The following is a 17,244-nucleotide window of genomic DNA, read 5'->3' as shown; positions in this document are numbered from 1 at the left end:
TACGTATTTTATGCATTTTTTCATTACAATAAATACACAGTTACTATTGTTTAACATTTTAATAAAAGCTTTAAATGAACAGCTTAACACAAAATCACAGCAAACAAATTAAATAAAGGCCAAACTCAACAACAACAACACAACACTATGACTCTTTGAATAAAAGTTTTTAGGCCAGGTTGGCATTCAGAAATGCCAGTTGCCTCAGCTTAGATGGGCTGATGCGATTTCTCCTCTCCGTGATTATTTGTCCTGTTTTTGAGAAGACTCTTTCTGAGGGGACCGATGTAGCGACAATGCAAAGTCTTCCTACCATTACCTTAACCAGGCGTGGGTAGACTGCAGCCTTGGCCTCCCACCAGCTCACTGGGTCTTCAGATCTTTGGATGAAGTGCTCCTCAAGATAGGACCTCAGCATCTCCTGTTGCTCTTTCATCAAAGAGCCTCCACACAGCAGAAGCTTGTGGTTCCTGTGAACACGCCCCTGCTCCAATTTCTTCCTCTTGGCCCTCTGATGGAGGAGCAGACAGGCTGCTGGGGTTGCATCTTGCTGCTGCTGCACTTATTCTTTGAAATGCCTCATTCACAGCTCTGTTGTCATTAAATGCTACCTTTTTTTTCCAGAGCGGTGGTTTCTGAAAGCACAGTGTTGTACTCCATCCTTAGATATATAGTTATGGAATAATTGTTTGGGACAAAGTTTTTCTGCTAGGGAAAACATACATGGGGTTTAAGGCCTGTACAAAAGTTGTAAATCCGCTGTCCTCCACAATGGAAAATGGTTAAAAGTCGCTAGCTATCATTTTAGCCAGCTCCTCATCGACACTTATTTGTTTGGCGTCATTTGTTTTGGAATAAATGTGCTTATTTTGGTTTGAACTGAAGACCGTGTTATACCTGCAGTTTTCGGTAAGACAGTGGATGCTGCAGCAGAAGTACTTGGCTCTTTTCCAGGGTCAGTGGATGGCAGGAGAGAGGGCACGCTCTCCTCCAGTTGCACGGATGGGTGGGTGGTTCTTATATGTCTGTGCAGGTTTGTTGTTGACCCTGCTCTAACGGATATTTTCATATTACAAATTCTGCACTTAGCTTTGCAGTCTGCAATATCACTGAAATGCAGCCAGATGCTGCTTCTTTTTCGGCTTTCACTCAATTCTTCACTCTTCTTTTTTTCTTCACGATGCGCTTGCATTTAAATCTGTCTCCTCGTCTGTCGCAGCGACAGGTACACAGAGCGTACCTGGCCTGTACCAACACTCGCTGTCTTCGGAGCGTCTGCCCCCCTTTCTTCTTTCACATAATGGTACGATCCTAGTCCGATGTGTCGTTCCCGAGCCGGCATTATGAGCCAATGTTCTGTGTGCCCATATAAATAAAGTCCCGCCGCTGCCGAATGGATTTTCAGCAGAGCTGAGTAGGAGCCGCTGAAGCTTCGGCTCTGCTCGACGGGCATCGGCTCCTCTCGTTCCCTTCAAAGCATCGGCTCTTAGAGCCGGCTCGTTCACGAACGACACATCACTAGTGGGGAGCTGAATGAACGCTAAGGAGAAGTGGACTTTGTGCTGGCTTTGTGCTGCTTGTCGCTCTGCGTGTCAATAATTTAAAAGCCTGTACAATCAGGCTTTTAGGTGTACATCACCTATTTTCCTGTCTCACTGTCTTGTCTTGCGTGGTTAAAATGTTTTATAATAGTGAGATGTTACTCATATCCTTAGCCCGACATCCACATATCATATGTGTTAACAAAGTGTGTTTTATAAGTTTACATGTGTTTAAAGCATGTGGGATGGGTATTTTAAGGCTTAAACTATAAAAATGTTTATTTATATGGTCTTTCTATATCGCGGATTTTCTCCTGTTGCTGATGGGTCTGGAACATAACTTCCGCGATAGGCGGGCAATCACTTGTATTTAAAAACCCGCAAAGTCGTGAATCCGCGAAAATTGAACTGCGAAGTAGCGAGGGAATACTGTAATCTATATGGGCCATTTTCAAAAATCTATGTAAAATAATTTATGTTTTATAGGTTTTCTCTGTCACTCAACCGTATTGGTCAAAACCACATTGTAACCACATTGTCAAAACAGCTGACACCATCCACAAAACAATAAAACATTTAGCAAAACTCCTTTTTCTCACTTGAAAACTCACTCAACCTATCAAAACAATACATACTTGCAGGAAAGTGAATTATCCAATGAAAACATGCAGCATTATGTTACTAATACAAACAAGCAGTCACTGGCTGATCACTGGCAAAACAATGAAAACTTTTTTCACTGAAGCATAACATGGGTAGTGTAATCAGGTGTATGGTGTGGTACTTTTTGCTAACTCTGTGTAATGCCAGAGTTCAGGACAACTACTCCATTATGTAATATACATATATAATTATTACAACTCCAAAAGGTCAAAATTCAGTAGTCTTATCACTTCAGTCCAGCTAAGTAGGTAAACATGTACAGTTTCTGTCTTATGAAACAGTAGGTACGATCTGTTAAATGGTCTCCATGAATTTTCTGTTTCAACAACCCCTACTTCACTTATATTGCAAGTATGAAAAAATCTTTTGTTTAGAGGATGCACATCCTCAGCACAGTCAAAAAGGAAAAGCATATAATATTTAGTGATCACAATAGTTTATACCTCTTATTGTCATTGTTAATTATTATACTCTAATTGTGTCTCAGGGCAGCTATGTAGCGATAGGGTATGGTACTTTTTTCCAATTTATTCTTATATTGTGTGTGTTAATGAGCTTGGTGACTGTGTTGCAGAAAATCAGGAGTATTTTGAGAAACATCGTTGGCCGCCTGTGTGGTATCTGAAGGAAGATGATCATTATCAACGGGCACGTAAAGAGCGGGAAAAGGAGGACTATCTTTATCAGAAACGCCAGTCCAAACGCAAGTGGCTTTTTTGGAACTCACCCTCATCATCTTCCTCTGCTTCATCTTCTTCTTCTTCTAGCTCCTCTGCTGTTGTCTGATTTGTTCACTGGGATCTTGCCTGATTGAATGAATACCTCTTCCCATATCTTCAGATTCAGATGGGGAGTAAGTGTTGGGTTAGATTTGATTGAGCCAAGGCAGTACTTAGTCATACTAGATGCCTGCTTGCTCTTCAGAGATGTCCAGGTAAAATTATCAGTGGCATGAGTTGTAGCTTTTCTCATTGGCTGCCAGTGCCAGGTTATGTACAGACCAATGAGTGCAGACACATATGAATATGCCACACTTAATGTGTGGTACTTCTTTTAATAATTCTTCTTAATGCTCAGGCATTTCATCACTTAACAAGAAGTTGTTTTGTGAGCTCTGTCACTCTGTGCTTTCCGAAAAGGGTTGGATTTCTCCAATTCCTATCAGTTTGTTCTGTTTACAACCGTGAAGTGGAACCACAACAATGACAAAAAAGCAAAAATGAGAACTATTCCAATATTTTTTATCTTATTCCTTTTCACTCTTTTGCTGCAATGGTATCAAGCCTACAGGTGTTCAAAATGCTTTGTGTTCTGTTTGATTAAAAAAAAAAATCCTATGGAGCATTCAAAGATTTCCTGAGGTCATGCTTTAGCTCAGCGGGTGCCATTAGGATTGAGTTAGGATGATTTTTTGGGTACGCTGTTACACACTCTGTGTAGCCGGAAATTATTTGTGAGATTGTTTTGTCTTTCTGCACCTGAGATAGATGATCTGCAAATTACAAAATCCTTTGAGGAATATGAGCCTATTCCTCCACCTTCCAGTATCTGTCTTGTGCAATACTCCTGAGCCTCGAATCATTTGTCTGTTTTAGATAATATTTCAGAAGTGTGCATTGACCTTCTTTTTACACTTACACATTTAGATGGAAAGGTTATCCATATTGCAACAGATTATTTATATTTTTTCCCATATGGTATGACAGTACCTCATTTGGAGAAGACATTTTTGCTTTTTCCATATGGTATCTTCAGTACTACATCGGAGCAGGATCAGTTTACACTGGACTTCACTTGCAATTGGATTATTATAGCTTTTGGATTCAATCTACAATTATTTATGTAAACTGGATTTCATTGTCATTAAAATGGATTCTCATTTTTACCAAAGGTTTGATCTCCTAAAAACATAACCTTCCTCCTTGGAACTGAGCTCCTCAATTGAGCTTTGAACAACAGTTAAGCTGGACTAAAATAAGTGTAAAATTGAGATTTATACTGGTTCAATATCACATTAGCATTTTCATTTTACACTTGTATTTGACAAACATTTTAAGCTTAAGTTTCTCACTTTGTTGAAACTCGCTTGCACTGGATGTGATTATAGTTTTTTTTTTTTTCCTTTTTATTCTAAAATTCAATGTTTTTACATATCACAATTGTACTTACAAAATGCAGTGTCATCAAAAAAGGGTAATCTGGGATTTCAAAATTTATTATCTGTTTTAGTTCAGACCAAAACTCAGGTATCATTTCTTAAATATACAGTATATGTAATGTCTCAAGGTGTAAAGTTATACTTTAATGGGTCTCGATTTGAGCACAATTTGTAGTTCAACAGATATTTAAGATGAACTCTGTTTCCATCCAAAAGTGTATCTTAAATAACTGTTACTAAATCTGTTTTTAGTCTGTTATATACTGTATGTGGACACATCAGAGGATTTATCCAGCATAGGCAAGGAATTTCTTGCACCCCCAACATGGAGAAGTCAAATTGTTGGAGGGCATGCTGTTGGCTTCCACTCATATGAAACTTGGTATTTATAGAATGACAAACTTGTGGACTGGTACTGTCTGTTGGATAAATTGCACCAGCTAGAACTGTTTTAGGTAATTATGCATTATATTCCATATACTAGTATTATTTATATCAATTTGTAAGCTACTATGAAGGACAAGTTTTTCGGTTTTTTTTCTGAGCTCCATTTGCATGACAGTATGAAACATTGCACACTTGGTTTGGATAATCAGGCAATTAATATGACTACATGTGACTAAAAGTATGCATTAACAATCACTGTGACAGTAGTGTTTTATATGTTACATCCTACATATCTTTTGCTGTATTTTATGATATATTACGCTTTGAAATCCTAGAATTCTTCTTAGATGACTTGGTACTGAAAGAGGAATCTTTGTTTACATTCAACTTTGGAATCTGTAATACAGCAAATGCATTATACAGTATTTCTAGTTTTCTTCTGAAATTGTCACATCTCGCACTTAATATTGGATGAGCATATATGACTACACTTCATCTCTATTTTTTATATCTCAGTGCGCCTTCTTTTACTGCTTGCTGCTTTATTACATTAATGAAAAGTTGATTTGCCAGTTAATGTGATTTTTGTGTAATACATGCAGTAAAATTAACAGTATTTCTAAAAATGAAAATTTTCAGCTATTTAACAAATACAAAATATTTTGCAGTTGGAAGAGCACGAAAGAAACTCTTGGATGCCACATCTTGGCAGTGTTTAAATATTTGATACACCTTTTAACATTTTCCTCAGGAAACTGGCAGAGACTTGATGTAGTGTAATGTGCTCTTCATTATAGCTGCCACTGCACTGAATGAAACCCTCTGAGAACCAGCATCAACACAACAAGATACTCTGTGGTTTAAAACAAATGAAACATTGTGTGAAAAAAGGGGATCCAAACTATTAATGCAAAAGGAAAAATTGTGGTGAGGTATAAGGCAAAAAAAAAAGCCTTCTGCTTAAGAGGGTCAGTGCGAAAATCTTCTTTCTAGCAAATGCTAAAGGAAGCTGCAGTTATACACTAACACCAAACTTCACTTCTGAAGATCTTACAAAATCTATTAAGAATACTTATTGTGTTTACTCTGTCTATAATTAACAATCCACTTTTCATGCTGAAAATTCTTTGGACGCAAACTATAATTTTTATCTGAAGAGCTGGTCTATTCTTCTTAGCCACATATTCCCTTTGTGTTCAGGTGTGCATTTAAAAGTAGACATTGAAAGTTTGGGTGTTATAAGCAGTGATTTGTATAAAAGTATTAAAAAACATCAAATTCACTGAAAATATGCTACATTCTGAAACCAAAGAAAACATACCACAAATACTGTAGCACCCAGAACATCCAGCAAACAATACTTACCACATTCATTTTCATTTTAAATGTTCTTCTTCAAAGAACTTCTGATATACTTGCATTACAAAGAAAAATGAACCTTTTTGACATTACTTCTCTTTTAACAATGACAGCATGACAAATATGAAGAAAGCATAGCTAGGAAACAAATATATCATTTCTTCTTCCATAAACTTTTACGGAAATGAAAGTTGCAGTCAAAGCTGAACATTGGCATTATCTTCACAAAGCCTTTGTATCATGTTGTTTGAAACTACATACAAAATAAATGTTATTACACTTGGCAAAAGAGAAACTGCATGGTATATAACATTTTTACCGTTTAGTGTTGCTCAGTTGTGTCTGACTATACAGTATAGAGATCAATTGAGGGATCATTGTAATAGATACAGTGATCTAGCACCTTAATAACACTAAAAGACACTTCACACACTAAACATAAAAATCATAGGCAATGTATGACAGTAGGCCTTAAAAATATGAAATGTGACATATTCCTACAAAAAAAGCTTCCAAATAGTGGCATATTAATATATAAATGGAGAATTAACTTATGAATTAATTAATTGATACAATAAATTGAGTCTCTAAGTTGTGCAGTGTGGGTATCTGGTTGTGTGCACTATGGTGGATATCCAACATGTTTTGGTTTCTACCTTGTGCCTGATATGGTAGAGAAAGCTTTTGGCTCTCCTTTAATAGATAAACAGGATCCAGAAAAGTGATGCAAAGATAACAAAAATGGATCTAATGTAGTCTTATCTGTTTGTCATTTTTGAGACCTCATTTTTTTCAATACAGGATCATGCAGAGAGATGATTATATCACAAAAGTGCAAAAAATCTCAAAATTCTAGCAGCAAACTTCGCTGTTGTTCCATATGTAACACACAGTATAAAATCACACCTATAGGTCATTCTGCTTCAGTTTGTTTAAATATGTATCTGTTTATATATATATTTATATATAAACACACAAACACAGTGTGTGCAACATGTCAATTTTGTGTTACGTCTGACATGTACAGCTTGAATCGAGTAATGAGCCATGGAACATTATAAACCTGTGCAAACATAATAGATGATACAAGAGAACTGTACATGATATGGTTTGCCCTCTCAGTTGAACCAATACAATAAATAGTTAATGTATACAAATGTTTAAAAAATACCACAAATTGAAACTGACAGCTGTGAGTTTAAGGATCAGCAATTTTATCCTTTCAGCTGAAGGGGCTGCCCTGGAAATTTCAAACTCACATTTCATTGTCTTTTTTTTTTTTTTTTTAAGTGAAAAGAAGGAACTGACTAGAAGAATGACACTGGCTACTGATCTTGTTTAAACTGATATTTGACCTTCATGTTACTGACTTTTTTCTACACCACATACAGTAAACCACCAAGGCTGTCCAGTTGGCCCTGTCATTCTTGTCATTCATCCACCTGAACTTGTGTTAATACACATTAAAATTTTCAGTCGACTCAGCTGAATAAGAAAGCTGGCCTCCTTTGGCCCACAACATACAGTAGCAACACTTTTTTGTATTAAGTAATTTTTACCATGTTTTTTAGAGCATCAGCATGCACTGGAATCATGTACTGTAGTTATGCACATAAAATAGACCAGCCTGCTATGGGCAAACTTGATTGTACAAAGCTGGTTTGGGCGGTGCATGCTGGAACAAAACAGACTGAGTTAATCCTTAAGATCTTACAAAGCCCTTACTACAGCTACTTTTATTGTACCTAAATCCTTGTATGCATTTTATTAGGACTAAGCAACGTTTGCTATTCACACATTTTTCAGCTTTATATGATCACTCTGAAACTATTTCAAAAGCCATGGCAAACAGAAAAATGTTTGAAAATAAGGCCCATTTTCAAAAGGCTTTTAATCAGAGCATATTTGTAAATGTGTTGCAATAAATAAATGAATAACTGGTTGATTACAGTATTGATTAACTATAGACTTCTGATTAATATAATGCACATGTATGTTACAAATTACTTTGAATGAAAAAGATCTTTAATTAAATTCCTGTTATTATTTACTCAGGACTGTTCACATGGAGAGGTCTTTGCATGTTTACAAATTTCAGTTAGTTATGTGGACTTGGTCCTCTGATTTGTATTTATTGATCGATCCATTTTTACAGAGGATCCACAGCTGCTTAGACTCTAGCTTGAAATCAAGAGGGAGATAGCCTGCACATTTCCTTCCTTCTATGAGTATTCACTTACTGACACCTTATCGTTATGCTCCAGTAGCACTGACATGGCATGAGGCCTTCAAAAAAGCAAACAGAGTTCCAGAATCACTCAAAATACCCACTAGAGGGGGAAGAAACCATCAAACCACAACTAATCATGAAAGTGCAAACAAATAATCTTTATAAATAAAAATATTTATTTTCCAAAAACACTGTAAAACAGTTAAAGCTCCAAAGAGCACAAAAAGGCCCCAGAAGGAGCTGCCTGAAACTGGTAATCCAGTAACACACAAAAAGGTTGAAAACACAGAGCAATAGGTCTAGTAAATCTACAATAAACGTTTAATAATTAAAATATCACTAAGTCACCAACACCACAAGTGCATTCAGTGAACCACACGGGGACTTCTTGTTTCCTCAGCCTTTATAGGGTTGAGGACAGTCCATTGACAATGATGGACAGGTGGCCCCATCACTTAGGGAACCACCTACAACGTACATGGAACATGATAGGGAAAGGATAGACACATAGAAATTAAATAATACAGAAAATTAATTTGAAAAAAATACACAGAATAAGGCAACTAATTAGCATTCCCTTCCTAATTCTTCTATAAAGTCATAGTTAGTCTTAAGCACCCTGGTTTTCAGAACCCTTGTATTTAATGTCTGACTGAAATATTGAATTGATCTTAAACTTACAATTTTTTTTGTCATTTTCCAGAATGACCACAGCAGCATCTCTTTGAAATGCAAAATATCTGTTTCTTTTCTGTTTTACATTTTGCCTATGACCTACCTTTTGGACTTTGTGAGCCTTAGTTTCACAAGCTAGATAGCTTCATACTTTTCACATGACCCTTCAGCTTGCTTTTGTTTTGTTTGCATTACCATTTGACCCTCATTATTTATTTTTACAGAGATAAGCTGCTTTTTTATTTCAAGAATTGAATAAAATATCAATAAAATGTAAAATAAGTATCACAAAATTAAGTATATGATTGCAGAATTACCAGTACTTGCAAAACACACAGACCAACGATCCTAAAATAAAATGCTACACAAGGCTAAATATAAACAACAGTAAACTCTTCGCCTGTTGTTTGCAAACGTAAGAACTTGCATTTGATTATGAATTCTGAACATGGATGTACTGTGTCCTGGCGGATGGGCTTGTGGGGGCCATGATTTAATTACAATACACTTTTGTGCCCACCAGGCTGCTACAACCTAAATTTCCAGAACATATCAGGTCACAAGCATTTGATTAAAAACCAAGATCAACATTCTACCCCATTAGTTTGTGAGTAATCACGAGCAGACATTATCATTGCAGAACTACAAATTGCAAAATAACATGGAAAGAAAAATCTACTACAATTAACCCCAAAAATATATTGTAACACGAGGGCCAAGGTGAAAAAAAAAGCAAAGATTTAACACTTAGAACTATGAGAAAACTTGAGGGCAAAATTAATAGTCTTCTTGCAAATATTAAGAAAAAGTGATAACATCATGAAGCCCAAAATACAGATCTGCAAGCAAGAATTCACAATACAATGTCACTGAGCTAACATGAAAATCTGAGTACAGATTACTGATAAAGCATGGAATAGCTTAAGGTTCAAAATGGTAATCCTGTCATAAAATAAAGGCCTGAAATTAAAAAATTGCTTGCAATGTTTTGTAAAGAAATATAAGATAATGCCCAAAATAAATGGGAAAGATTCTATATATATATATATAAATCTATTTAACATCTGCCTGTACAAATAAAAAATGTGATAAAACAATGGCAGTGATATAAATAAATAAATCTTACTAGAACTCCTCTTAGAAAAGAAAACCTGCACACAATAGTCACCAGACAAATGTGTAAAGTCATCTATCTATCTATGGCACGTTTTGCAGCCATTTTTAAAGTTCATGTTAGCTCCCAGAGGTTTATTCTTGTCTTCTGAAAGTCTTCTTCAACTTGAGCTCCACTCCTTTTTTTCATACTCCCCTGAGATACAAAGGTGTGGAGCTTTATTATGAGAACTGGATTAACACCTTAGTGCCTATACAATATGAAACTAGGATCACCGACTTACACTGAGCTACAGGAAATCATTTTATGCGCAGTTCATTACGTAGCTGAAAGCAAACATATGTGTCCTCTTTTCAGCAAAGTTCCTCCTTGTTTGTCTGTTTTTTGTTTGTTTGGCTAATCAAACCCAAAGCTGTACAAATGACTGCTTGCTGAACACAGTCTGTCTTCATCTTCCTGTTCAGATGCACAACATCTCAGTCTTATGTCAAAGCCTTAACAAATTATTAATACACTGTATGCATATATATATTTTTTGTGAGTGCATCTACTTTTGAGGCAGGAATTTTGAAATAGTAAACTTTTCCTTGGTAAACTCTCATTACAAACTCAAATCTCCCCCAGCTTTAGGTCCAACGGCAGAGAGAAGGGATGGTGTGCAGCATGGCCTTGTTTAACAGTGTGGGACTGTGGATTTCAAAAATATCTTTGTGGCTTGTAAATTTCATGCAAGTCTTCTTTGTGTTTTGGTTAAGGATTAAATTTTCTCTTTTATAATACCTTTCTGTTTGGTAGAAAAAGTATCAGTGTCTAGTACCAAAACGAAAACAACTCAATGTCAGTCTGCTACTTGAGAAACGTTGATACTGCACATGCCTTTTAGGGTAAGTTATACAAAGACATTTAGACGTGTTTGGCTTGACATATTCATTGTGTTGTTGGCTTTTATTAAAAAGAAGTAATCCATCAACTGGAAAATATTCCAGATGAGAAAGATGAAAAAGCCTTAAACAAAGAACTACTTCTGCTTTTTCAAATGTTGTACTGAACAGTGTGGCACAATCATTGTAATCGCAGTCTAGCGTCCTCATTGCGTTAGCTTGAAGGTAGTTGACGATACTTCACTTGGCATCTTTTTGAGTGATTATAGTTAGTGTGCAGCTCCTCAACTTTAAAACATGGTTGCATGTTTAAGTGGTTTGCTCTCACCTCCATCCCTAAGTCCCCTCCACTATCTTCATTCACTTTTGGTTGGATTTATTATTGTCTTGTTTCAAATATAGCTTCAACATGCAAGGTGAGTGTCAGTAATCTTGCATGGTATGAATTATTTTTTCCTTGTGACACAGTTGTTCATGCTGCTCCCTCACAGATCTAGCATCATGGATTTGAGTAGAGCAGCACCTCATCCTCCAGGCTTGGTTCTTGCTTTGGGATTGCCACTGACCCTTGCAGATTAAGCAGATATAAGAATGTTCTATTACACATAGTGCATGATAAAATGTGCACACAATGCATGCCACCTGCTATGATCCACCATAGGTGGGGCTGGTTTTGTAGCTAAAATCACGCCATGGCTGAATGAGGGTTTCTGTTCTTTAACTGTTCAACATTTTCAGAGGGTTAATTCTGTTAAGATGGTATCACTACACGGCTCGACACAGGAGTGCATGTCAAATTTAATAACTGCAGTTGCTGAATCTTATTGCTGACTAGGAATTGCAGGGTGTCATTAATTAATGTGATTCCGTCACTGTACATCAAAGGTTCCAAGTTTCCATTTACACTTCAAAAGTAGTGTAATGTCACCTCATTTTGAGAGCCAGTTTCTGTGAACTTCCATGGTTAGTGACTGAAAAAGCAACTATGAACAGGCAAGCACCTGTGCGCTCTTCAGATTTTGACAAGCGCCCCCTCTATATGCACAAAACACCCCATTTCCTTCTTTTCTTTCAGTGGCCACTGTTCCTCTTTGTGTCTGAGGGCATTTTATGCATTTCTTGTCACTCTCTCACACACACACACACACACACAGGTCCCCCCGCCGTTTCATGTAACCTGCTTGATCTTCTCTTAGCGAGCCGCAGAGCGCCTTATGACCGAGTCGTTGGGCTTGTCCTACTATTTGACTACATGTACAGTGGTGTGAAAAACTATTTGCCCCCTTCCTGATTTCTTATTCTTTTGCATGTTTGTCACACAAAATGTTTCTGATCATCAAACACATTTAACCATTAGTCAAATATAACACAAATAAACACAAAATGCAGTTTTTAAATGATGGTTTTTATTATTTAGGGAGAAAAAAAATCCAAACCTACATGGCCCTGTGTGAAAAAGTAATTGCCCCCTTGTTAAAAAATAACTTAACTGTGGTGTATCACACCTGAGTTCAATTTCCGTAGCCACCCCCAGGCCTGATTACTGCCACACCTGTTTCAATCAAGAAATCACTTAAATAGGAGCTGCCTGACACAGAGAAGTAGACCAAAAGCACCTCAAAAGCTAGACATCATGCCAAGATCCAAAGAAATTCAGGAACAAATGAGAACAGAAGTAATTGAGATCTATCAGTCTGGTAAAGGTTATAAAGCCATTTCTAAAGCTTTGGGACTCCAGCGAACCACAGTGAGAGCCATTATCCACAAATGGCAAAAACATGGAACAGTGGTGAACCTTCCCAGGAGTGGCCGGCCGACCAAAATTACCCCAAGAGCGCAGAGACGACTCATCCGAGAGGTCACAAAAGACCCCAGGACAACGTCTAAAGAACTGCAGGCCTCACTTGCCTCAATTAAGGTCAGTGTTCACGACTCCACCATAAGAAAGAGACTGGGCAAAAACGACCTGCATGGCAGATTTCCAAGACGCAAACCACTGTTAAGCAAAAAGAACATTAGGGCTCGTCTCAGTTTTGCTAAGAAACATCTCAATGATTGCCAAGACTTTTGGGAAAATACCTTGTGGACTGATGAGACAAAAGTTGAACTTTTTGGAAGGCAAATGTCCCGTTACATCTGGCGTAAAAGGAACACAGCATTTCAGAAAAAGAACATCATACCAACAGTAAAATATGGTGGTGGTAGTGTGATGGTCTGGGGTTGTTTTGCTGCTTCAGGACCTGGAAGGCTTGCTGTGATAGATGGAACCATGAATTCTACTGTCTACCAAAAAATCCTGAAGGAGAATGTCCGGCCATCTGTTCGTCAACTCAAGCTGAAGCGATCTTGGGTGCTGCAACAGGACAATGACCCAAAACACACCAGCAAATCCACCTCTGAATGGCTGAAGAAAAACAAAATGAAGACTTTGGAGTGGCCTAGTCAAAGTCCTGACCTGAATCCAATTGAGATGCTATGGCATGACCTTAAAAAGGCGGTTCATGCTAGAAAACCCTCAAATAAAGCTGAATTACAACAATTTTGCAAAGATGAGTGAGCCAAAATTCCTCCAGAGCGCTGTAAAAGACTCATTGCAAGTTATCGCAAACGCTTGATTGCAGTTATTGCTGCTAAGGGTGGCCCAACCAGTTATTAGGTTCAGGGGGCAATTACTTTTTCACACAGGGCCATGTAGGTTTGGATTTTTTTTTCTCCCTATATAATAAAAACCACCATTTACAAACTGCATTTTGTGTTTACTTGTGTTATATCTGCCGAATGGTTAAATGTGTTTGATGATCAGAAACATTTTGTGTGACAAACATGCAAAAGAATAAGAAATCAGGAAGGGAGCAAATAGTTTTTCACACCACTGTAAATGAAGGCTGTGATTGAAGATGGCTGGAAAGTCACGTCGTCTGACACCAGCTTTAGGCGCAGTTGGCTTTGAGCTTCACTGTAGAGTTGGCCTCTGAAAGAAAAACACATTTCTATCCTTGCACTCCTTTGCGAATTATTACTACTATACAATATAAACAGGAAATAATGTGGGATTAACATACTGCATGTCATGGTTTATGTTAGGCAGAAGAGAGACTGGAATATTTTCCTGAAGGATATTTTTCACAAGCAAACTACTAGAAAACATTTCTTCAAGTTATTTACTTGTGAATTTTGCTTTCATTGGTATTGTGTGTTAAAAAAGACTGACATTGTGTTCAGGTGCTGGTCAAAAGGCTCCAATAAAGCACAAACACAAGGACCCGCTTTCAGCTCTATACACAGAATTGTGAATTGTAGAGGAAAAACTGATTTAAATTGAATGTCTTCTTCTTTAAAGTGGATTCAGTATACTTTTCAATTGCCTTTTTCCTTCCTCAGAAAAAATTATTTTTGTACTGGTTTGTTAGTAAACAAAATGTAAAGTTCACTTCTGTTGCATGCATCAGTGGAGACATGTAAATAATATTTATGTAATAAATTCAATTATCGAGATGCCTGTTGCCATCGCCTGCTTTTGATCACTCTGTCCACCCAATACACGATTATTGTAGTTTGTCTTTTATGACTGATGGGTGTTGGTTCTCTGGTGCCTTGTTATTCCAAATGGGGGAGAAGCAGACCCTGAGAAGAGATGGGAGAGGATCCACCAGAAACATTTAAGAATCAAGACCGGAGAAGTGACATGTCGGAAACTGCTGAGAGGTACAGTACACCCAAAACTAATGTATTGTTTCTTGATTTTCTCTTGTGGCATAGTAGATTTTTCACAGAAAACAGGCTATAAGCAGTGTTAGTAAAAATGTATAACTGATTAATGCAGTGGTGGACAAAGTCAGTCCGTGAGGGCCACAGTGGCTGCAGGTTTTTGTTCCAACCCAATTGCTTAATAAGAAAACAATTGTGGCCAGTAATTTAATTTCATGGCATGTTGGCGCTTTAACTCTGCCATGGCAGGTCATTCTCATAATCGAGATTTTTTTCTTTTCTAAAGGATATCAAACAAAAATTTTGAAGTCTAAAATGGAGGAGTAGTTCTCAGTCCTTCACTTCTTTCTCTGCACTTTCCTTCCAAGTATTTAATCAAACCAAATAGTGCATGAGAAATACACACACAGGCGTAAATGGTAACAAGCTAAATGGAGAACTCCTAGTTTCTTTTGTCGTTTGCATCTTATTGCTAATAGGGAGACATTAAAAATTGAGAATACAGCTGTTTAAGACTAAAATAAGCAATAAGGGTTCAAAATCTTAACAAGTGAGACAACAAAAACAAAGCAGAAGTGTTACTTGAGCGATAAGCGTGTCTTATTAAGCAATTGGGTTAGAACAAAAACCTGCAGCCACTGCGGCCCTCCAGGAACAATTTTGGATTAATGGATTAATGGAATTCAAAAGCCCATTGTAACCTTAGGGCTGTTGAAGCATATTATTTGAAATTCAAACTAGGTGCATAGTGCCGTGCATGACCTGCTAACCCTAAATCTCGCAAGTAATAGGCTTGAAATAAACCAAAAGAAGCAAAGAATTCATTACATTCATGTTTATTCCAGTATAGGATGACAGGATTAAGAGCCAAGCCAGGCAGTTTTGTACAGTGGCTCCAAAAATGTGCAAGAAATAACAACAACAAAAAATCAAGGTGTAAAATTAACAAAAAAGTGAATAGGTGAAAGAAATATCAAGTTGGACTCAGTAAAGGTAAGTTAGTTAACATGAAAACATGAGTGCATAAAAATAAAAAAAATTATATCAGCACATGAATTAACACCAAAGAGTGAAAAGTCCATCCATCCATTATCCAACCCACTACATCCTAACTACAGGGTCATGGGGGTCTGCTGGAGCCAATCCCAGCCAGCACAGGGTGCAAGGCAGGAACAAATCCCTGGGCAGGGAGCCAGCCCACCACAGGGCACACACACACACACACAAAGCACAATTTAGGATCGCCAATACACCTAACCTGCATGTCTTTGGAAATCCCACGCAGATGCGGAGAGAACATGCAAACTCCACACACGGAGGACCTGGGAAGCGAACCCAGGTCTCCTAACTGCGAGGCAGCAGCGCTACCACTGTGCCACCATGCCGACCAAAGAGTGAGTGAGTGAATAATATGAACTAAACTTGATTATGGAAAAGCCTCCCAGACTCAGAGAGAAGGTGCACACTGTACGCTGACACTGCGGGATTTGAACCCAGGGCAACAGATCTGTGAGGCAGACAAGTTGGTTGAAAACCCAGTAATTGATTGTGTGCTGAAATGAATGCACTGATTTACTGTATTACATTGCTACTGTAATCCATTTATCTGTTTGCAAAAATAACAATGAGACACATTATGGTTTGTCCACGTCTCATCTCCAGCTGACTTGATGTGAATCCCATGCCAGGTCATGCTTTGTGTGGAGTTGGCCTGTTCTTCCTGTGTCCGTGACGTTTTCTCAGGGTACTCCCCTTTGTTCCTGCACTACACCCTAAAGAGGTGTGGCGTACGTTAGTAGCTGTGTGCACGTACACTAGATGGCCAAAAGTACACGGCTCATAAAATCGACAACACATAGCCATGCAGTTAGAATGAGCTGAGTGACTTTAAATGTGGTACTGCCATAGGATGCCAACTTTGTCATAAGTCAGTATGTGAAATTTCTGCTCTGCAAGATCTGTCCCGGTCAACTGTGAGTGATATTATTGTGTGGTGGAAGCATCAAGGAGCAACAACAGTTCAGCCACAAAGTTGTAGACCATGCAAACTCAGAGAGCTCTATCATCCATTGCCATCACTCTTAACAGAGTTCCAAACTGCCTCTGCAAGCAAAATCAGCAAAATGAACTGTGTGTCGGGAGTTTCAGTGGCCAAGCAGCTTCACACTAAGGTCTCTATGCCAAGTGTCGGCTCGACCGATGTAAACCACACCACTATTGAACTCGAGAGCAGTGGAAACATGTTCTCTAATCACACTTAACTGTCTGGTGTAAAAATGTCCTGGCATCTGCCAAACCCACAATGCTACCTTCTAGACAACATAGTGCCTACTGTTTAGTTTGGTAGAGGGGGGCTCTGCTCTGGTGCTGTTTTTTAGGGTCTGGGCTAGGCCCCTTGGTTCCAGTGCAGGTTACTGTTAAAGCTTCAGCACACAAAGACATTTTAGACAATTGTGCGCTTCCAACTTTGTGGCAACAGTTTGGTGAAGCCCCTTTTCCGTTTCAGCGTGGCACTTCATAAAGCCAAG

The 17,244-nt window shown here is 38.0% G+C and overlaps 1 protein-coding gene across 2 annotated transcripts in view; it reads left to right on the top strand.

Annotated features, from left to right (window-relative positions):
* Positions 1–14,503, top strand: part of LOC114655277 (rho-related BTB domain-containing protein 2-like) — a 79,913-nt gene extending 65,410 nt beyond the window's left edge. For both annotated transcript variants that reach the window (XM_028806150.2, XM_051935647.1), the window contains exons 10-11: positions 2,779–12,272; positions 13,893–14,503. In XM_028806150.2, the coding sequence (XP_028661983.1) occupies positions 2,779–2,990 (212 nt within the window). In that variant the 3' untranslated portion in view covers positions 2,991–12,272; positions 13,893–14,503. The remainder of the gene's footprint in view (positions 1–2,778; positions 12,273–13,892) is intronic.
* Positions 14,504–17,244: the final 2,741 nt, after the last annotated feature.

Source organism: Erpetoichthys calabaricus, chromosome 1, assembly GCF_900747795.2.
Source record: "Erpetoichthys calabaricus chromosome 1, fErpCal1.3, whole genome shotgun sequence".
NCBI lineage: Eukaryota > Metazoa > Chordata > Cladistia > Polypteriformes > Polypteridae > Erpetoichthys > Erpetoichthys calabaricus.
The sequence above is the reverse complement of the archived record's forward strand: the minus strand, read 5'-3'. Positions and strand labels throughout refer to the sequence as shown.